General features: G+C 37.8%; 3 protein-coding genes across 4 annotated transcripts in view; 1 reads left to right on the top strand and 2 right to left on the bottom strand.

The window, feature by feature from the left end:
- Positions 1-23,256, top strand: part of GlnRS (Glutaminyl-tRNA synthetase) — a 59,086-nt gene that overhangs the window by 28,195 nt on the left and 7,635 nt on the right. The window contains exon 2 of one of the 2 annotated variants that reach the window (XM_089845851.1): positions 1,198-1,307. The exons of the other annotated variant lie outside the window; for it this stretch is intronic. Within the exon in view, the coding sequence (XP_089701977.1) occupies positions 1,274-1,307 (34 nt within the window). The 5' untranslated portion in view covers positions 1,198-1,273. The remainder of the gene's footprint in view (positions 1-1,197; positions 1,308-23,256) is intronic. 2 annotated transcript variants of the gene reach the window in all.
- LOC149654371 (solute carrier family 22 member 6-like) lies at positions 17,077-18,534 on the bottom strand. Its single transcript, XM_089845892.1, has 4 exons — positions 18,193-18,534; positions 17,644-17,858; positions 17,395-17,576; positions 17,077-17,328 (listed from the first exon to the last, which is right to left on the bottom strand). Exons 1-4 carry the CDS (start codon positions 18,249-18,251, stop codon positions 17,194-17,196), a joined length of 591 nt encoding a protein of 196 aa, XP_089702018.1. The 5' UTR covers positions 18,252-18,534; the 3' UTR covers positions 17,077-17,193.
- Positions 20,420-23,139, bottom strand: LOC149654370 (prolyl 4-hydroxylase subunit alpha-3-like). The gene is made up of 13 exons (XM_089845876.1): positions 22,718-23,139; positions 22,499-22,650; positions 22,106-22,300; positions 21,859-22,028; positions 21,749-21,794; positions 21,621-21,694; positions 21,380-21,553; positions 21,259-21,326; positions 21,083-21,185; positions 20,942-21,013; positions 20,836-20,877; positions 20,606-20,777; positions 20,420-20,532 (listed from the first exon to the last, which is right to left on the bottom strand). The coding sequence occupies exons 1-13, from the start codon at positions 22,894-22,896 to the stop codon at positions 20,513-20,515; spliced, it is 1,467 nt and encodes a 488-aa protein (XP_089702002.1). The 5' UTR covers positions 22,897-23,139; the 3' UTR covers positions 20,420-20,512.

Below are 23,256 nucleotides of genomic sequence, written 5' to 3'. Positions count from 1 at the left end.
GCTCCCCAAGCTGCTGATCCCACAAATTTGGGGCTGAGTGAGATGGGCCATGGACAACTCAAACACGCACTTTTCACGTATTGTCTCAGTAGCGTTTTCGAAGTTCAAGTTTGTCGCGCGTGAACTCGGTTTTAAGTGCACGTGTTTTACAAAAAAAGGTATGCAGGGTGTTCTAAAAAAGGGATTGTGGTGGGACCGAAGTACGTTGGGTCCATTTTGAGTCGCAAATGTAACTTTATGACCGATATTGCCTTATGGGACATCCCTCACTAATCAAGTTATGATTGGCATAAATAAATTAGCATTTTCTTTCAGTTTCTTAAGGCCAGGGGTTATCCGTTAAACACTCCAAGATTCGTAGCTTTTTTAAGGAGTGTCCCTTGGGGTTTCAAAATGTCACATAGAACTTAACATTTTGGACACAAAATCGCCCTGTGATTCGGTCCTACCATGCTCCATTTTTGGGACGTACCTGTAAGAGTGAAATATTTTTAAAATGCAGTTAAATCGAAATACAGATAATAACATTATGGTTGCTGTTTGTCTAAGGTCACAGAGGTCAAACAGGTCATACAGGGAATGGGTATAGAAGGTTAGGATATTTGGTACTCAATTTCAAATCTATAACCCAAGTCCTGACTGACTGACTGACTAATAATCAACGCCCAATCCAAAATTGCTTAACCTATTAAGCCGAAGACTGGTATCCCCATTTTAGGGTCTGCGTGATGGAGAAGGAATTGTCTAAAGTGCGTGATTGAGTGGTCCATGCTTTGGTAGACACTCACACTCTCTCGCTATACGGCTAGTTGTTGAATATTTTAACGTGCTGGCATAGAATTGGAAATTGGCTCTCGGATTTGTACTCGTCGCTCGCTAGCTACTTGCAATTTCGACAAACAATCTTAAGCCTCGGTGCAGTTTGGAAACTGAATAACTAACTATAGGGGGAATTTGAACCTTAAAAGGGGTCGAGTTTCCCCTTCGTAGTAATTCTGTTAAACCCCTCTCCTTCCAAGGTTGGTTGGTTGATTGTTTGTCGGATATACAAGCAGGCCATACGTGATTATATTGTTTTCCAAAAACTATCAAAGGAACGGTATAAATAGCTTAAATATTTTATAAACAGAATAGTTAATTTGGTTGCGCAACCTTCATTATTTATATTAAGTCACGTATAATCTATTTTTATTATAGATAACGCCCAATGAGATAAAGCGACACTATCTAAACGAACCAATCATCAATTTCCATTACGAAAAAACTCGATAGAATGATAATTTCAAAAGCCAATCAACGCGAAGTAAGTAAGTAAGACCCTAATACTTTTATTATTATCATTAATAACAACTAAGCTTATAGTGTTAATATATTTACGATGTCTATGAGATATGGCGATTGGCGCGAACTAGCTCGTGAGTTTAGCCGATTTGGCGGGAAAAAGTCACGCGCGCGCCTTTTCTCGTTCCGAGGCCGATAACGAATAGCGATTTATTTGATAAATCGTGTTTCGTCTTCGTATATTTACGCTTTTTTTTATTAGAAAAGATATACAGCACCCAAATTGAATAGGGACCTGTCCCCTTTCCAATCCTGCTGGGGCCCCCAGCTAATAAACACCCCCTTAACTTAACAAAGAATCTACCCCCCCCACTCACCCCCTCATAATGATTTGATATCCTACGAACAGTGATTGTTATCTGTCATAAGTTAATAATTAAACCCCATAAGTTACCAGTGAACCCAAATTAAAGACGTTATTTAGTTATGACTTCAAACAAAAGGACGTACGTTCATACGGGACTGTTAACTATGAAGCCCTGTGTAACGTCTTTGTTATAGCAGACGATACTCCCCCCTATAGACCCTTTGAAAAGGTTCTATTTAACCATGAATAGATTTAATTTTAGAAGTTGGAATGGAGAACGGTTTGTATTTACTTCAGTCCGACTCATAGACCACCCAGTATAGAGCCCCTCCCACCAACACGTAACGAAAAGTTTAAATCATCTTATTGGCTACGTTTTGATGACGTTGCTGATGGGGACGGCGAAAAATACTTAATTCCTTTTTACCTCTGTCGCTTTGACCCTTCCGCCTCTTCTTTCATACTCCTCCGTCCCGTGGAAGGGGGTCCGGGACTTTGACGCGCGCCCACGTTACTCTGTTCTCTATCCCTACCTCTAAAATTAAATCTATCCCTGATTGAACTTTTTGATTAATTTTAAATTGATGGTTTGTTTTTAATAAGCTATTGGTTCTTACGAAAAGACAAAAGTTTAGGACAGTACAAGTTGTCTGAAGAAAAAATTGAGACTTGAAAGTGTAGCTTGCCCTTTTTGAGTAGTTCTTTGTTAGTTTTCTTAAAAAGATTAAGGAAGCCGAAGAAAATGTCTTCTTAAGGATGAGAAATAGAGAGAGAGAAGGGAAGAGTTAAGATTTAAGGACAAACCCTATTTATTTTACAGCAATTTTCTTATAACCGCAAAATCAACGTTAAACCCCTCCATGCCCCATTAGCCCCCACTTTTTTAGACGCGTTTTTATTTTTTTAGGATTTTTTTAGGATTTTTTTATTTTGCCTCATGGATAAGTACATGGCGCGCTTTTTCGAAGACTTATATTGATCGGTTGAACGTTAACTGAGGGCTTGGCTACTCCTGGTCATTCTTTAAAGATTAAAACTCTTGTTTTGAACGTCGAGATATATTAATTACATATCTGGATTTGCTTAAACTAATTATGTCATTAATTTTCTTTTAACTATGGGAAAATTGTTAGTTACGCTTTGGTTACGATTATATCATGGATCAGGGTTGTAATGAAACACCTTCTTGGAATTCTGCATGGAAAAATCAGGGAATTTTAAATTAATTTCGCGTAGTTCTGTAGCTGCACTGGAGTCAGTAGCTCTAACTTGGAACAGCTCTAATTTGGAACACTTCTTCATGTTATGAGCTACCTTGACTTGGTTTCTTGCATTCAAGTTTGGGTGTTCCATATTAGCGAAAGGGTGTTCCGTTTTAGGGTTGACGTGTTCAATATTAGAGAAAGGGTGTTCCGTTTTAGGGTTGACGTGTTCAATATTAGAGAAAGGGTGTTCCGTTTTAGGGTTGACGTGTTCAATATTAGAGAAAGGGTGTTCCGTTTTAGGGTTGACGTGTTCCATATTAGAGAAAGGGTGTTCCGTTTTAGGGTTGACGTGTTCCATATTAGAGAAAGGGTGTTCCGTTTTAGGGTTGACGTGTTCCATATTAGAGAAAGGGTGTTCCGTTTTAGGGTTGACGTGTTCCATATTAGAGAAAGGGTGTTCCGTTTTAGGGTTGACGTGTTCCATATTAGAGAAAGGGTGTTCCGTTTTAGGGTTGACGTGTTCCGTTTTAGGGTTGACTACTTAAAGTTAGGGCTGTCATAAAGCTTTTCTAAAACCCAATTTTGTAAGTAAGTGAGCGACCTCTCGTTTTGACGTTTGACTCCCCCTTGACAAATATGTTTGTCGAAAAAATGTTAGCGGGGGATGGTGGAGGGGGGGGGTAAAAGTTGATCTAACCTTATATGGAAAATTGGCATTCTTAAAGTCGGAGCCAAAATCCTCCCAAAAGCCGGAAATGACATCATCGATCAAAGGGAACGACTGTAAATAAAAGCGACGTCCCTTCCTCCCCCATCCCCTCCCCCACACCCCCAAACGCTTACCCCCACTTTCTCTCGTCTCAATACAAAGAGAATATACCAAAAAGGAGTAAAAGTATAAAAAACAATACAGTAGTATATTAACTCAACCAACCAGAAGGTAAATACTTTTATGCCCCATTAGTTCCGAGGCACCAGAATCATTTTCCTACTCAAGTTCAGTTTTTCTGTTGTCGAATCACAAATTTCAACCGATATCCTTTTAAATCAGAGAGCTCTGGATATGGTCTTACTTGGCAGCCATCTTAGGGGTTATTAAAAGTGGCGGATGAAACCACTAACGCTGTCAATGGATTCGTCTGACTTTTGAAAGTAGTACATTGTTTTAATTGACGGCCATGTTGAGGGCTGAAATATGGCGTAAACCTAACTTATTTTCATTAGTAAAGAGAGCTTTCAGTTGGGTAAGTAGTAGGTCGCACCCTCAAAAGTCTTGCCACCGTTTTGGAAGCCATATTGGTGGATTTCAGCTTTTTCCGCGCATTCAACCGCCAGCATGGCCGTGTAAAGTACGTCACGAATCCCTAACGGAAAGCTTTCTATAGTTGAAGTAGGATATCCACAAAGTACTTAAGAGTTTTGTACAGGCCCGTAGCCACGGGGGGGCACCAGGGGGCAATGCCCCCTCAGAAATATATCCTGCCCCCTCAAATAAGATTTCGGTTTGCCCCTAAATGCCCCCTTATCAAATTAACTTTGCCCCTGTAATGAATATTTTCATTTTGGTACACAAATATTAGAACTATTTAGAATGTATATCAACATATTTTAGACTTTATTGTCTTTACCTGTGTATATTCCTGATACGCTTGGATATTTTTACTTGATATATCCCTGATTCATTTGTATGTTTTAAATTCCCTTTTGATATGTATCCCTGATACACTGGAATTTTTAGCTTTTTGTCGTTATCCTTGAAATATATCGCTGGTTTTGTCATCCAGGACCAAAATATTATGTCGGAGTACAGCGAGGGGTCGGACGTTTTGGAAAAGTGTTCGAGTTTTCGAAATCCAATTTGATTTCTTCGGATTCCGTTTGATTTCGTTTAATTTCAGAATTCGATAAAATCCAATGAATTTTGAGATTTTTCCCGTGATTTCGACGGATTTTGCGATATTTCCCGTGATTTCGTTGGATTTTGCGGTTTTTCACGTGATTTCCTCGGATTTTGAGACTTTACCCTTGATTTCGTCGGATTTTGTGATTTCTGTGGATTTTGGATTTCGTGAATTTTTTAATGGATTTCACGATTTCTTTACTGATTTTGTTTCTGATTTCGTGATTTTTATGTTGATTTCGTGATTTTTATGTTGATTTCGTGATTTTTATGTTGATTTTGTGTTTTTTTTCTGATTTTCTGATTTCTTTAATGATTTTGTGATTTCGTTGCTGATTTCGTATTTTTTATTTGATTTCAAAATCAGCATTGATTTCGGATTTCTTAAGTTCGATTTCACGGGTAGCGTACGGGATTTCATGAATGACCCACCCCTCGGGGTACAGACTTACATTTGACGCAAGGCAAGCTTTTCCTGCCCAACTCGCGTATTTTCACTTTAACGACGAGCTATGTCACTTGAAAGAAAGTGAAACTTAACTTCCCTAGCCTACGAAAAAGATCTGACTAGAAATTTAGATTTAGAATTGTTTATTAACAATTTATTTATTATACTTTTCAAAAAAGTTTGATTTTCAATTGTTAAATGAGTGTCAATAATGAAATATTGCGGAAATATTTATTGTCTGACATTTTGATATTATGTTATTCTATGAAAAAATTCCATTTGCCATGCCCCCTCACAGAAAGATACTGCCCCCTCTGCGTAACTTTTCTGGCTACGGGCCTGGTTTTGTAACCCCTTTCTCGGTATCTCTTTGTTTGTCATCTATAACTTAAGAAGGCAATGACCAAGGCCTAGCATAGTAAAGTGTCTACGAAGCCTCGGCGGTTATGTCCTAGGCTGGCCGTAGCATCCGAGTCCCCTTCCTCCTACCCCACGTGACCCAAAGCACAGGCAGCAATATCTACAACCTAGTATATGAAACGACTTGTTCAAGAAAAAACCCCGGTATAGAGGGGTCGGGGGCTTCTCTCTCTCTCGAATAACTAACCTAACCCCCAACTCCTGACTTTACTGAGCCGAGAAATTTTTCACGCCGGAGACCTGTCAGACCATCTCACTCCACCCCGTGCTTCCTTCACCCCCTCTTCAGTCCTACCAATGCTAGGCCTTGGCTATCCTGCAGGACCTCGAGAAGTAAATACGTTGGTCGAAAACCAATGAGGGGATAAAGTCTCCCTTGCAAAGGAAACTTCCTTTTTCGGGAGGTTCAAAACTTTCCTTCTTACATATTATTTTTTGGACCCAGCTCAAGAACTCACTACGAAGTTTTTTTCTTTTTTTTTTTTTTTTACCAAATAAGAGAACCCAAAAAATTTCATATTTCGATAATCGATAAAACGTGGCAACGTATGCTGCGTAGAACTAGCAACACCCCCGACTGTGGTATGTTGTCGGTGCTAGTACTGGTTGTACCGGTTTCTACGGCACCGGCTTGCTGTTCACCATCATCTCATTTAGAACCTGCATTTCCTTGAGATTGCAGACGTCGGTCAGATTTTCTTACCTGACTAGTTCTTTCCCCCGTTCCTTCCCCCGATATCTAACCTAACCAGTATCGAGTTAACTAAAACTTAATTAGTTTGCGCATGACCCAATAGGGCAGTAACCACTACTTAAGCAAACCCGTTAATAAGTTACCTAAATAATTACTATTTTGGCTGACTATACTTGTAGATGAACTAATAGACACACTTATGACGCGCAGTTTATCACGCTTATTGAATCTGCCGATGTCTTCACCAGTATTTTATTTATGATTGTGTACTCGGGGTAAGTGTGCGTTCAGGGTAAACCTAGCCCTTGTTAATCCTATGACCCCTGTAGAACTGTTTACACTGCCGAAGAGTACACTCGTACCATCGTCTTATATCTCTATAGCAAGCCACACCTCGCGTCAGAGCAAGACGTATTGTCAGGCTGTTTTAATTACTGTCGTATATACGTGTTGCCTTTATTGATAAATTGCAGTTTTGCGCGTTGTCATAGAAGCATTTGGCGATGTCTTTAGGCTTAAGAAAAGTCGAGTTTAAAAGTCGAGCTTCCTTTCGAAGCAATCATACTCTTTCATTCTATGGTTTTTCTCGCCAACCAAGTAAGCTAAGCACTTTCCTTAATTATTCGAAGTAGCTCTCCCCCTTAATGGCGAACGCCTATAATAACCTCATTACACATTCGTGGGAGATATACACCCCAGGTTCTTTCCCCCCCCCCCCAAGGGTAACACATTGTCTTCTATTATTTCAAGGTATTTACATGGAACAGAAGCCCACGAGTTAAGGTACCATTGTCACTTTAGAGTAAATGAACGTCCCTGCGAAGTAGTGTACATTTTCTTGCATGATAAAACGGTTTCTGTACAGGGTGTTTATGAAATGTATGTCTGAAAAGTGCAGTGTTCTTTGGACGGTTTTAGATGAGTTGAAAATGTAATTTAAATGGAGTTTTACTCTAAGGTGTGACGAAGTTATGTTTGCTTGTTTTAACAATGATCCCATAGCATTGCTCTTTCAGTTTCTTAGTTAAATTTAAGGGGTTATCCATAAAATACTCCAATAATAATTGGAAAACGGTGGCCTGGACGGCAAAATATGATTGAAGTTACTCATTTTCGACACGACATCGCCCTAAGAACATACCCTTTAATTTCTGACATACCTTTCAGAAACACCCTGTATAAACAAGTTTAGTTTTTACGTAAACTAATAAACTTCTGTTAGATAGCAATTATAATGGGTATTTTTCTATGGAGATACGCTCTGTTTCGCTGACAAGCAATATAAGGTAGGACATTAAAAGAAAGGGCCCATTTTCGTTTCCTCCCATCTCATTCCATCCCATTATTCACTAAGTGAAGCAACGGGACTCATTTTTGAAAGATAAACAAAACGTTACTTATATTCTTTTTTCCGTGCACTGATGGGCCGAGCGCCAAAGGTGAGCGTAGCATGCTGCTCTAAGTACCCTAATTAAATTAAAAGTTCCCCCAGTGCTTTTGGCGCCCCTTAGCACCGGCCAGGGGGGCTAGAAGACACTGAACGCGCAATAATTACCACCGTGAGCCGGAGAATCTTGTAACTACTTATCACTAGCTATATAGCCGAGACCATTTTTAATACCTTCGCAACGTAATCAGGTTTCCAGAGGTTCTTGTTTTAGTTGTGTGTGGTGACGTAGAGTTTATTGGTTACGTGGGCTAGAATTTTTTCTTTTTTAATTGAAGAGCGTATAAAATAATGAATATATCAATTGGAACCATGTCTCTATCTACAATATTAAAGATGATACAAGCAATTAAGTTTCCCTAATGGGCACTATGCGTTAGGCCTTCCCCTATTGGACGAATCTGTCAGGCATCCAATAGGGGTACCGTACTCCCAGTGCTTTGTGAAAAGGCCTACGCTTAATGTCCATTGGTTAGAGTTGGACTATCGATTCTGAAATTTTTAGAGTACCGTTCTTAATGGTGGGAACTGGGTTGTAAATTGTCTTGCTGCTCTTGTTAACCATCTCCGTGGTTCATTAAAGAAAAATCAATTAGGTAATTGTCTTATTTAGCTAAAAATAATTAGCGTTTCCAGCTATTAAAAGCTTCTTTGCCAGCACGGAAAAGGCCCGACCGTTTTGCACTGCAACACCACCAAGCTACGGAAATGGGGACCACGCACGAGAACCATACCTTTTTGAATAAAATAAGCCGCGAAATAACTAGAATATATTAATTATTATAATATAATATAACTTTATATGCAAATCAGAAAATAGACGAGCTAAAAATTGCAACTCGGAAAAATCTTAATCGATAAAGTTTATTTTTTTTTAAACTTTGATCTCAAAGTTCAAATTAGTTTCCGGGTAATAATATTTGTGTGACGCTTTGGGCAAATTCGCTAAAGTTGCTATCGTGTTATATTATTTAATATTAAAAGTTAAGTCGACAAAGTTTCGAATTAGGTTAAATTAGATATGAAACGGACGTGGCGCAGCTTGCTCGCTCGCTTTCTGAGTACGTCGTTTAATAATTTGTTTTAAACAACTGGATATACTTACTGGAACTCCTCGGTTTTGTTCGCTTTGCCCAAGTCGCGGCCACTTGATTTGTGTGGACTGTGGCGGCAAGGAGAAAACCTTTGATCTAGGCTTTCAGATAGCGTTTTAAAGCGTACCTAAGAAACAAAGCCCCTCGCAATGCAATGTTTTGCCAAGGATTAAATAAACAATTTCACATTTCTAAATCTCGAGAATTTAGGTTATAGTATACTTTTATTTGTGTTCCAAAATTGGAAGTACAACTGTCCATGGGACGGTTCTATGGGTAATACCATAAGTTCATAAGATTTGTTCCATAAGTTTGTCACTGGTAACTTAGAAACTGGAGCTTGTCATGAAGTATCGTAGGTCATAGATTCTGGTAAAAGCGACATACGCCTGGTGAGGCGCTGCTGTCCAATTTGGGCTTAGTAATGCAGACTAAATAGGAAGATTGAAGTCCTGCAAAATTTACCACCGAGTGTAGGACTTCAATTCTCGCTTGTCGTTCTCGAACTAGTTATCTCGAGCTGTAAGGCTCTAGCATTACTAAGTATAGGTAGTGTCATACTTATGGAAGGAACATATCACTTATAAACTTATGGTAATACTAATCAAGTTTTGAGTCGAAAATTTTCTATACTTCTATATCTATTTGTCCCTTCAAGGGACACCCCCTAACACAAGATATCATTGAAGTATTTTACAGACAACCCCTTAGCATTATATTTCAGTTTCTTACTTAAATTTAAGGGGTCGTGGGTAAAACATGAATTAGAATGTTCATAACTTTTTCAAATGATGCATCCCTTCTGGGGGCAGAATTTCATAGAACAGTTCCACTGTATTACGGGACGTCCTACCCGCAACATTTATGGGAATTCAGAATTCTAATTTCTAATAGATGCAGATGAAATCCTCCTTGAGTGCTTTATAATCCTCGTAGTTAAAACTGAAAATTGGTAAATTATTCCTACTGGAAACGCTCGGGTTCGTCTGATTCTCCGTAATATAAGTTAAACTTTAAGTATAATCTCTATTTGTAGTTTAGTTGAGCTTTAATCGCGCTGTAATATTGCGAATAAGGCCTTGGTCCATCTCAGCAGCCTGCCGCGCCGTGCACTATTCGCTAATGGCCTTACATTTGGGGGCCCCAAACTAGAACCGCGCTAATTAAAAGCAACAGATGAGAGTGATATCCGAGAAGAGGAACGCCAAGCTAGATTCACCTTTAATTACGACGATTACCTTGTTTAGACGATTCACGCTGATAATTTCCTACAAAGGTATGTATAGCCTAGAACCAGCGCGCATTTTTACCCAAATTAAATACAGATTTCCGTATTTACCATAAGTTAAAAACTATACCCTGTAAGTAAACACAATACACTGTATTCCAAAAGAACGTAAGTCTAGGACAGAAGTAACAAAAAATGTAACTTCTATGACCGATTTTGTCACCAGTCGTGATCATTGGAGTGTTTTACAGGTGGCCCCCTAAGAAACTGAAAGACAATACTAAGGGGGTCACCAGTAAAACACTCCACACAGTGACCATAACTTCTCAAACGATGACCCTTGCTTCAAAATATCATAGAATAAGCATTCATTGCCCATGTACTTGCATAATACCACCGTTTTTTGAGAACCCTGTACACAAGTAAATAACTTCACTTTAAGTAAACGCACGCGGAGTTTATTCAAGTTGGTGAATTTTGAAATGTTATACGTTGTTTGATCGCATTCGGTAATCGAACTTATTTTTATTTTTTTGAGACGATCTATTTTATTTTGTTTATCTATTCCCCCCTGTATTTCCCCCTATTCCTACTATTTCTTTAGTAGGAAAAGTTTAATTTAAATTCCAGAATGTAAAGGATGTTTCTTTTCTTTTGGCCCAGCAGCCCGGTTCGTTTCGTTTCGTTTCGATCGTCATGGGATCCATTCATCATAAATCCAAACTGAAAATCGACAAAAATACAACGAAAGGCTCGTGTTCTCTTAGATCATTTCGATACTAGACCCCAGCTATTGATTTCGTTACCTTTATCTAGTGTTGTAAATTTTCCGGAAAAATAAAACGCGGAAAATTTTCCGGAAACTTTTCCGGAAAATTTTCCGCGATGAGGAAAATTTTCCGCTAATCGGAAAAATATAAAACTAGCCATTAAGTGAGCTTTGAGTCAATTTATCAAACTTTTGAAGATATTTCGATAGCTTCTTCAGTTTTGTTGTCCTGAGTTCGAAATTAATATAATAGATACATTTTAAAATAGAAACTGCAGCCTTTTTATATAATTGAATTACGAATTTGACTAATTACACCTCGCTGACTTACCAAATGTAGTTGCATATCATGACATGACTCATTTTTCGTGCAGTTAATTTTAAAACTTTTCAATACAGATGGGGAACACTTTTTGCACATACCAGATGAAAAGTGGCGTTTCATCCACGTTGCGTTATTTGCATAACATTGTTTACATTATATACATTCTCCAGTTATTTTGCCATCTTTAGTAGATTTATTAAAGTACCGCCAAATATTAGTGGTTGATTTTTCCATAATTTGTGACTTTAAACAGGGTTAACAAACAATTTTTCCCCCTCCGAATTCACCGAAAACAAAATAATGAATGTTTTGAAAAGAAAGGCAATTGAAAAATTTTAAAGTTTTAACATTTTAATTGAGAAACCGGTAGCGGAAAAATACGGAAAATTTTCCGGAAAAATATAGCTCGGTCATTTTCCGGAAAATTTTCCGAGCGGAAAATTTTCCGCGGAAAATTTTCCGACTTACAACCCTACCTTTATCAATGCGAATAAAGTTTTCTTCTTTTAAGTTCTTGTTGGGAATTGAAGTAAAAATGGCGGGAGACTCAAAGGCGCGCAATGGAAAAGGGAAAAATCGAAGAATATTTTCTGATTACCTATTGTTCTGTTACGAGTCACTGTGGGGTTTGCGGTTAGATGGGGGGGGGTTATGGGGTAGGGACCCTTCAGCGTCCAGACGGATAGCGTGTAAACCAAACAAGCTGCAAGCCAAGGGGGGATATGGGGGCTTGGGGGGGGAACGATGGAGAAAATTCTTTTTAGGTTTCCTTTGGGAAGTACAATTTCGCGTATTCCCATAAGCGCCGTCGATACTAAACTTGATTACATTCGCGAGACCCGCCGCCGCTCGTAAAATACTACACGCTCATTTCGCTATGCTCCTTCCAAAGCTCTGCCCAATATAACTAGATGAACCTTATAAATTTGAAGTTATTAAGTATATATGCTCATTTCCGAATTGCCCCTCTTCAGTATCCTTGGATAGGGGAGAAGTGGGGCTATGGCATACTCGAAGGACTTCCCTGTATCTCTTATGGAACCAGAAGTTTTTCATGTAAATAAGCCTGTGTTAATCCTATGGAGAGGATGTTTATGAAGATTTTGCTTATTTACTCGGGCCCTGATCGTCGAAACTCCAAATACTGAGTATCCTTGGAAAGGAGAGAAATAGGACTATGACGTACGTAAAGGATTTCCCTATATCTATTATAGAACCAGAGTTATGAGCCTCCAAAGATACTTGCCAAAAACCCATGTTAATCCTATGGAGAGGACGTTCATAAAGATTTCTCTTAATTACTCCGGTCCTGATTGTTGTAACCCCAAGTTTTTAGCATCTTTGAAAAGGGGTGAAATAGGACTATGAAATACTCAAAGGACTTCCCAGTATCTCTTATAGAATCAGAGCTCTGAAGCTCCAAAGTCGAGATTGCATTGATTAAAGTTAACTCATTTGAACGTGATTTAATTAAAAACCGATTACTTCTTGTTAATAATCTTTTACAGATGATAGTTTATTGTGGAAAAGCCGTAAAATTTTGAGTCGAAGCGCCTTCCTTGTAAAACGTTAGCGCCAGGAGAGAGAGCCCGCGCGCTATAGTTCCGAAATCGCTTTTGATGGGGCATTTTGATCAAGGTATTGGTACGAAATCCGTTCGACTTATACTGTACGATAATCTGAAGCTTTGCCAGGAACGCGCTGGTATCAAATTAAATTAGTCTATGCTTATAAAAAAAGGCACGCGCGGTCTTGACTTCCAGATCATATTTTAAGACGTGCTAGTTTAGCTCGCGCGCCAAGATTAACTGACCAATCATAAAATTTTACCTATAGGCTTAGTTAGTTGTTCGAACTGCAATTGCCTTTTCCCCAAAGTTACGAATAATTTAGCCTACAGAAATAATACTGAACTGCATTGATAGCTTGTGGTTAAAGTTGTACACAAATTGACGAAGAACAATTGAAATTGCAACAAAAATATTTAATGATTGCGATTATACAATGGACTAAATAGACGTAGTGTCAACAAACTCCATTGCCATTTTTCTTGCCATTATCTATAATTAATTTTCCCTTGAAACTTTCATTAACTATCTGTTCATTGTTGTGGCAATTGCCATTGAACTTCTTCTTATCTTTAACAACATTATTCTTGTTGTATAAGCTGCAATAAATAATCGAGTATTAATTAAGTTATCTAATATAAAATATCCATAAATTTAAACTACTTTTCAACATCCGTTATTGTATCCGGCAATTGCTCGTGTTTCGTATCGGGTAGCAATAACAGCAAAAAGAAACAGGCAATGGACAATGCGCCGTAAATTAGTGATGGAATGTACTTGCCATAAAGTCGCCCCTGAAATGGAGTTTTATCTTATTGACCGCAATATTATCGCGAACTTTTGTCTACTCTAACTCTTACCACGAGGTCCGTTAATGGTGCCCCGAAATGACCAATTCTGTAGGCGAATTTGGAGCCAACTAAAGCCGAGGCTCTTATTTTAGTCGGGAACATTTCTATGGTCAGAAAATAGAGAAGAGTCGAACATAACCCATGAGATAAATTTCCCAACATAGCCATTGTTATTCTTAACCACGTTAATTCTGAAAACAATTTCATATATTTACACAGGGTGTTTTATAACAATGGTGGGTTAGGGTAGTACCGAAGTATCCATTCTAAAATGTTCCATACTTCCATACTTCTATATGACATGCTTTCGCACCATGAGACACCCCCTAAACGATCGAGTTATAATTGGAAATTGTTTTACGAATAACCGCTTAGCATTGTCTTTCAGTTTTTCAAGGTGGTCATCCGTAGAATATTTCAATGTTCATAACTTGTGTTAGCGGGTGTCTATTGGGACAAAATGCCTTCGAAGTAACATTTTCGATTCAAAATGGTTCATAGGACCAACTTTACTTCGATCCTACCACCGTTTAAGGAAGACCCTGCATTGCATATACTTCTTGGTACTGCCGCGCTGCCTAGAAACAATACACCAGTGAACAAGAAACTGCAGAATATCACTTTCCTCCGGTTCAATTTGTTAAGTATGTAAAAATTGCAAAAGGAGATCACTATTCGAATTAGACCTAAAATGCACATATTGACGTGAAATGAACCCCCTAGTTGAAACAGACTGATTTTGAAGCCCCCGCTGATTATTGCCCTAAGTGCGCTGCAAATATTATAATCGTTAATTGCGTGTGCTTTTTTTAATTAATAGACGTTTAATTACAATGTAGTGTAGAGTATCAATGCCACCTTTCTGATTTTCTTGCTCTTGAGTATTTCTAAAACCGAACCGGGTACTTTCCCGTCTTCCTGAAGACATCGCGATTTTTGACAAAAAAATCTATAAGTCTCGACGCGTTCTTGAAAGAGATGGATTATGTCTTACATTATCAACTTTTTCAATCAGTGCCTTCATAACTGATTCTCGATCAATTATTTTGATTCCATTGATCTTGGCTTGTTCTACGATTTGCTTCTCGGCTTGCTCGACTTTTTTGGCAGTTAAGAGCCATCTCGTTGACTCTGGCATAAACCTTAATTTTAATTGCGATAATTAATTAGGCCCCTTTTTATAAATACTTAAATTAAATTAAATTACTTCCACATGAAGAATAGCAATGGTATTTGAATCGGTAACGATGACAGAATGACCAGAGTTCGCCAATCGTGAACCGTGTAGGCAACCGCGGCTAAAAGGACCGTGCTGAAACCGCCAACCGCTAACAGAACAACCGTTTTGGGACGTTGTTTAGGACCAACTGTCTCTATAACTAATTAAATTGTTAATTAATGGGAACAATTAATCGTATCCTCGTAAGTTAATAATAACCCTTAATAAGTTACGGATGCCTTTAAACGTTTACGGTTTTAACCATTAAAGTTAGTAGCTGAGGGTTATTATTGACTTATGATGAACGTATCTTACTTAAGCACGAAGCTGCACTGCCTAAAAGTCCATGACCTATTGATAATACCAATCTCAAACCCAAGTACATTTGAGGTGAAGTTGCAAAGCCGCATATGAAAGTGGTAATACAAATAATTGTTTGTCCCAGTAAAACCATGGGTCGCCTGCCGTATCTGTTTTGTTTCATTTTTTTTAATTGTTAGCTCTTCTTAAGTACTCGCGACTGAAGTTAAGTAACGTACTTATCGGCTAAGTAGCCAGCGGGGATATACGAACATATACCCCCAATGGAGTTTATCATGTATCCAAGAGTTATCAGCCAGGTGTTCCAACAAACCAAGTCCCACTGTTAAAATATATAATACTTGCGCATCATTGATGTGCGGGGTCAAGCAGGGTGAGTTCTAGGGGTAAGGACAAGTAGTCCATAAGCTAATACCCAAATTATTGTGCCCCCAAATTTATCATGTTAATATCTACGCGGGTTTTTTGGGCGGGGCTTGAGTGTTCTCCCTCACGCGTCGTAATTCTGACGTCTTTGTAACTGTGTTTTCATTGGTTGGTCGCCTGTTTATATTCCTAGCGCATGGGCAATGAAGTCCAGGGGTATTCCTGGTTGACCAACTCAAACAATTATAAATAAGGTCACTCATCCAGAGTTCTGTCTTTCCAAATTGGGTTTATAGGTCAAATTAGACTTACCTCTTCTATGATTGTAGCTTTATGCATTGCCGGCTCGTAGATCCATCGTTGACAGGGTACACTGATGGTATCGTTGAAGGAACCAGTTACCACTTCTTCCCTGTAACATTCAGCCATACCAAATTTTGCCCTTTTACGGTCATAATCCCAAATTAACGACTCGGTTGAATTGGTGGCGTTGGTCGAGTATGGGTCAGATGGAGTAGCGCATTCGAAATCGGGTGTTCTCGAAATATAATTGTAATTGTATCTCATGAAAGTTGAACAAAATGAACGAAAAGCCGTAACTAATAATAATCTCATTTGAAATGGCCCGAAACCACCTGCGAATGAAAGTTTAAAAAGGTGTTAATTGGATGACCCTGCTAAGCCCAATTGTTTTAAGTGAAGTAATTGTATGACCTTCCTAAGCCTAGCTGCATTAAATGAGGTAATTGGGTGACCTTGCTAAGTCTAATTGCATTAAGTGACATAATTGAATGACCTTGCAAGGCCTAATTGCAATTAATGAGATAATTGTATGACCTTGGTAAGGGTAATTGCTTTAGTATCAGACTGCGTTTGCTTAACTAGACTGTCTTAATTAGACCACGCTCTTGCAAACTCAGTGGAAACTAATTTTAAACGCATTTAATTACTTAAAATAATTTTAAACGTACCTATAACATCTGTGACGTCCATTTTAGATTCGAAGAAATTTTGGCTTAATTATTTTTTTAATTTGTTTTTATTACTATTCGTTTAAAGTTGAAACACTTTACGATGCTAGAACCCACTCTGATCCCTGCGCTCCTAGACACGACAGGTGTTAACGTTGTACTGTATACCTTTAACTCTAGTAACATTCATACGTATCATTTTGCTGAAAATATTTTCCCAACAAACAACTGTATCTAGGATTGTAGGCCGTAATCAGATAGCAGGAACTCGCCTATTTCAAACTTGCCTATGTACCATGCACCTAACACCACAGCAAAGCAATTCCAAGGCAACAATATTTGTTCAAAGTATTTTTAGGATGTGTACTTGAGGTGCTTTCACGTGCTATAACACACTATGATATGTTCAGGGCCTTCTATTGGTATTGTAGATATCAGATGTTTAATCGAAAAAATTCTGCATTCAAGGTAAAACATGCGTCTTTATGAATAAAAAGCTGTTTTGAGACGAGAAAAGAACCGACAACATTTAATACATCTCACGATATTATACATAATTATTAGTATTAACAGTACAAGCCACTGAAAGGGTATAGGCCTAATTAAGGTCAAATGACTCCATTTTTGGTTTTATCATCGTTATCCTTTTTTGAATGCAATCTGCAAAATAAATTAACGTCAAATTTAATGACGTTGAAATTCGTTATTTACGATGAAACTTACTTTTCAAAGTCTCGAACGGTGTCCGGCAATTGCTCGTGTTTAGTTTCGGGTAAGGCAAGTAAGATAAAGCAACAAGCAATTGCCAATCCTCCGTAAAGCACCAATGGAATGTATTTGCCGTAAAGTCTTCCCTATTAAGAAAGTAAATTAGGCTTAAAATGTTCAATCACGTCCCAAGTGTGTGTTCATGGACTTACAGCCAGATCCGCTAATGGTGCTGCCAGGTTACCAAGCCTCGAAGAAATCTTAGCTCCGGTTAAGGCGGACACTCGCATCTTGGTCGGGAACATTTCAATCACCAACAGATACAACATACTAGATGAAAGACCTTGAACTAGATTCCCCATCATTGACAAAGTGATTTTTAACCATAACAAATCTGTAATGTAGTTATGTCTTCTTTATAAAGGACTTGAGTATATTTCTGGGTTGGTTGAAATATATACGTTTTGGGATGGGCGCGCTGGCCAAGAATAAGATACCGGTCACCAGGAAGCTACTGAATATGACCTTCTTCCGATTCAAGTTTTTGACGATGTAAAAATTGCAACTGGCGATGATAATTCGACTTAAACCGAGTATGCACATATTCAGGTGGAAACTGCCTCCTAATTGATTCAAACTGATGGTAAAACCTCCGTTGATAACGGCCCTTATTGCGCTGTAACCCATTCAGTAATTAGATTAACTGTTACGTAAATGAATTAGTTTATAAGATATGTTTCATAAGTATGACACTACCTATACTTCGTAATGCTAGAGATTTACAGCTCGAGATAACTAGTTCGAGAACGACAAGAGAGAATTGAAGTCCTACACTCGGTGGTTAATTTTGCAGTCCATCATTTCCTATTTAGTCTGTATTAAGCCTTTGACAACGCCTCACCAGGCGTCGCTTTACCTTGAATCTATGACCTACCTCATTAACTTCATGACAAGCTCTCTCGGTAACCAGTGACAAACTTATGGAACATATCTTATGAGCTGAAACTTACTAAGTTATGTAAACTATAACGGCAACGTGACGAACTTTTCTGTTTTTCAAAACCTCCATTATGGAACCCGGTTGTTTTTCGTCTTTCTAATTTTGGTTAATAATTAATTAAGGTTCAGTTAATTAAGGAATAACATACCGCCTCTATTTTGTCTTTTAGATTCTTCATAACTGATATTTTATCAATGACCGTTATCCCGTTGATTTTCGCTTGTTCCACAATTTGAAGTTCGGCCTTCTCGTACTTCTTAGCTGTTAGTAACCATCGCGTCGATTCGGGCATGAATCTAAACGAGTATAGTAATCACTAAACCAGTTGCGCGCGTTCGAAATCATTATAAATTTACTTCCAAATAGCCAATAACAGCGGGATTTGAACGGGGAATGACGCAATGAGAACCAAGGTACGCCAATCATGAACGAAGTAAGCTACCCCGGCCAATATTATGGAACTAAAACCACCAACGGCCATGAAAATCACAGTGACATGTCGTTTTTCAGGACCAACTGTCTCCATAACTGAAAGTATCTCGGGTTAAATGTTAGGCCTATTATATTTCTAACGTATCGTAACAATATGCCTACAAAGACACGACGCCGAACTACCCAGCATTCCATGTCCGACTGCTAACGCGAATCTTAATGCCATGAACATGTTAGCTGAGCTGGAAAATGCGGTTATAGTTGTGGTAATGCAGACTATAATTTGGCCAATTAAAACCATTGGTCTTCGTCCGTATCTGCAAATTTCAGAACAACGTAGCGGTTGCTTAATATTAACCCTTCCATCAACTTACTTATCCGAGATGATACCGGATGGTATGTAGGTTACGAAACCCCCAATGGAATACAACATGTAACCAAATGTAACGATCCAAGTATTCCAGCACACCAAGTCCCACTGTAAAATCATACCAAGCAATGTTCAAGGATTTCATCTTTAGTTACAAAACATTATGACTCGGATAGTAATGTAAGCATTAGATCGACTGACGTATCAATGACTACAGAATCGTTACCTCTTCGACGACGGTCGTTGAATGTTCAACAGGATCATACATGAACTTTTCGCAGGGTTTCATGGACGCAGTACTATTGTTAAGATCATCATGATATCCAGGTTGAATGTAGCACTCTTCCATGGACCCACGATCTCTTTCGCGAGCATAATCCCAAACGTAGACACTACTCGCATTACCATTAGTATAATTACCGAAGTACAATGTACTAGTATCGCATTCGAAATCCGGGGATCTGGTTATGTAATTGTAGCTATAACGCATAAAAGTCGAACAGAATGAACGTAAACCAGTAATTAACAGTAATCTAAGTTGAAAAGATCCAAAACCGCCAATTACGTCCGTAACGTCCATCGTAAAAATGTTAAGTATAATCTGTGGTTTAATTACTACGCAGTATCTTTTGTACAGGCTCTTAGAGATATCTGATATTAGGTTTATCGTGAACAAAATAACGAAGTATTTCTTCGTTTTATGTGAATTCTGATCCTTTTTTAGCTCCGTTGTTGTATTGAAAAGGTCCATTTCGATATCAGATTATTCTTAAATAAATGTTTATATTAGAGAATCATTCGCTTGTCTTAAAACGTCGTTATTATATAAACAAATAAAGTTAATGACCGAAAAAATTACAAGATGAATCTAATCCTTGAGGACCATTTATTTCCCATGCCCCTTCAAGGATTTCCGCTGAAATTTATCCTCAATGATTATTATATACGTAAACAATGACTTAAATTACTTAGGAGATTACGTAAACAATGACTTAAATTACTTAGGAGATTACGTAAACAATGACTTAAATTACTTAGGAGATTACGTAAACAATGACTTAAATTACTTAGGAGATTACGTAAACAATGACTTAAATTACTTAGGAGATTACGTAAACAATGACTTAAATTACTTACGAGGTTACGTAAACAATGACTTATGAGGTTACGTAAACAATGACTTTAATTTCTTACGAGGTTACGTGAACAATGACTTAAATTACTTCGAGTTTACGTAACAATGACTCAAATTACTTCGAGGTTACGTAAACAATGACTTAAATTACTTCGAGGTTACGTAAACAATGACTTAAATTACTTCGAGGTTACGTAAACTATGACTTAAATGACTTAATAGGTTACGTTAACAATTATAACTTAAATTACTTTTTAGGCTACGTAAAAAATTACTTAAACTACTTTCAAACTCAACTAGATTATTTTAAAGTTTATTAAGTTCTATGAAATTATACAAATCCCAAATGGTAACAAAAATGATACAAATAATTTAAATCTATCGCGCTGCTTTTCAAATCATTCTAGTTGCAACTGAAATTAAATTCAATATTCGTGTTATAAAACGCGGTTATTCATGCCAAGTACTTCAGAATTTAATATGTACCCCATTTATCTCCGTATAATACTGGACAATCCGCGTGAAACGGGAGGTCTTCTTGACCCTTGACCCCTGCTGGTAAAATATTCCACCAAAGTAGCCCGGAACCCATCTCGGGTTTGATAGTGACTCCAGTTGTTGGGAAAATAGTCGCGCCTCCGTATTTTGCCTCCGATAACTTAATTTTATTGTTAATTAATTAGACCTAATTATTAATTTGGAGACTAATTACTTACGAATAACATAAGAGTTCCATGTTTAACTGATACGTCATTTATCTATGTATAATTAAATTAATTGTATTTAATTTAGATTTATTTTTAATTCCTTAATTTTAATCACTTGTTTTCTGGCCGATTTGGGTGGTGTTTCCTCGACCTTGATATCGTGACCATTTGTACCGTAATTATAAACCTAATGTACACTCGATTGCTGTTAATTAACATCTTGACCAAATATGCTAATTAATTTGTTGTTGCTTACCTGATACATTTTATTTTTCTTGTTTAACTTCATTTCCAAAATTTCTTGCAGTTTGTGGTCAATTCCTTTGACCACTTCGTTACCGTCAGACGCGACTCTTGTACTAATAATCAAGCAAAAGACGAATCGATAGTCACATTAAGTTTAAACTAATTCCAATTAAAATTCTATCTTACTCGAAACTTGGTTTCATTAATTGTTTTACGCTCCTCTTTGCCGTCTCTACGAAATTAGCCCGGGCTACCTGAACCAAAATAAAGCTGTAATTGTGTCTAATTACAAATAAGAATGTCTTACGTTAGTTTTAGCTAATATTTTTAAGGTTTCAATTTCTTGTTTGTTGATAATGTCATGCAACATGACGATGTATGGTTCCTTTGACAGCTGCTCAACTCGTACTGGTTGAAACAAATAGTACGCATCCTTGGGCAAGAGATGTTTGCATTTTAAGTGCCTTTGCAATTCAATGGGCTATAATTGTCACCACAATTAAATTAATTTGGAACATCACCCAACAAATCAATTTTAATTTAAAAACCTGTAGCTTTTCTCCTCTACATAACCGTTGCATTGTAATTACAGTTGAGTTGGGACCAATGGGAATTTTGGGACCTGGGTAATTTAACTGAGTTAAGTAAGTACTTGCGTATCGGTGTAATTACTTACCACCACCAGCGTTTTGCGTTACGCTCATTGCAACCGAAACTTGAACCTTAATGAATTAAGATTTCTTTAATTTGGGTTAATTATTATTTTTTAATTAGTGCATACATTACCATTCCCATAATTTGTGAGATGCCTTTGACGGATTCTTCTACTGTTCCATCTTTACACATGAGGTGTTCGTCTCGCATTGGTTCACTACCCGCAATGTCGCTCCATTCCAATGTTCTGGGGAAGTCAACGGAGCCAACTGCTTTCACCGCCAATAAAACACCGTCCAATCCTGTAAGGGAATTGGAACAATTAAAACCAAAACCCAAATTAATTACATCGTAAAGAAATTAAGTTCTAGGTACTTACTTGAAAGTGGTTCGGCTTTCTTTTTGCTGGGACATCTGCTGTAATTTTTACACGATATGTAACCTTCCGCTAATGCTTTGCTATCTAGTCCGTAAATTGCTTGCAGATCGTACAAGGCCTCTAAAGAGTATGTAATATTGTCTTTTCTTGGTAGTTCATTTGTTTCTTGCAATTTTTTCACTTCATCCCTTAGTTCTGTTAGTTAAATAACTAAGAAATTAATTGAGGGCTTAAGTATACAGGGTGTATATAAGAACGGAGTACAGTGGAATGGGGTCCCTTGTGGGGGCAAAGTTCATAGAAGTATAAAACATTTTAAAGTCAAAATTGATTGCCCATAAAACTGTCCCACTGTACGTCGGTCCGAACACCCTTTGGAATTGTTGATTATACTTTTTGTTGGAGTCACGATGCGTTCTTGTACAATGTCCTCAATATCTAGGGTTAAACGACGTCCCAATAAATAAATATTTAATGGATGGTTTAGGAATTCCGCGTAATCCTTGTCCGGAGATTCGTAAATCGTTGTCATATGATTCAAGTACCTATAGAAACAATAATTAATTACTTACCACGATTTTTAATTACCCTGGCGGTTTTAGCCTAATTTACTTGTTAATTTTATTCAAATTAATCTCCATGGTCGACTTGTACTCCTTTAAGACTGCCAGAAATTTTCTTTCGCCTTGTAAGAGATGGTACGCTGGCATAACGGGAACTTTAGCCATGTCCATGACGTCAATGACCAATATTAGACCTAAGGCCAATATGGAGTACCTCGCGGAAGCCATGTTATTCCACGTATGAATATCCAGTTATATTTTATCTTTGGTTTGAGCTGTACTATTGGATTTGTTCACCACCGGATATAAAACACGTGCCAAATAGTAAATGATAAACCCGACCGAGCGTTTAGTTAAAGGTAAAAGGTGGCAATGCACCCACAGTGTAAACTTGTGTACCGTTTTCAGGGGTCGTTCACACTCTGTTATTCGGAAACCTCGTTATTTTAATCAAATTGAAGATAAGTTCTTGTATTACTGAAAGTGTGACATGTCAAACGCTGTTTTTTGAATTAATTCCAACCGCCCACGTGATTTGTCTGTCATCTGATTGGATACCCTTACTAAATTACGTATATGAATATGATT

Source organism: Phalangium opilio, unplaced genomic scaffold (genome assembly GCF_054372755.1).
Source record: "Phalangium opilio isolate 3A_F unplaced genomic scaffold, DU_Popi_V2 ptg000079l_1, whole genome shotgun sequence".
Classification (NCBI taxonomy): domain Eukaryota; kingdom Metazoa; phylum Arthropoda; class Arachnida; order Opiliones; family Phalangiidae; genus Phalangium; species Phalangium opilio.
The sequence above is the reverse complement of the archived record's forward strand: the minus strand, read 5'-3'. Positions and strand labels throughout refer to the sequence as shown.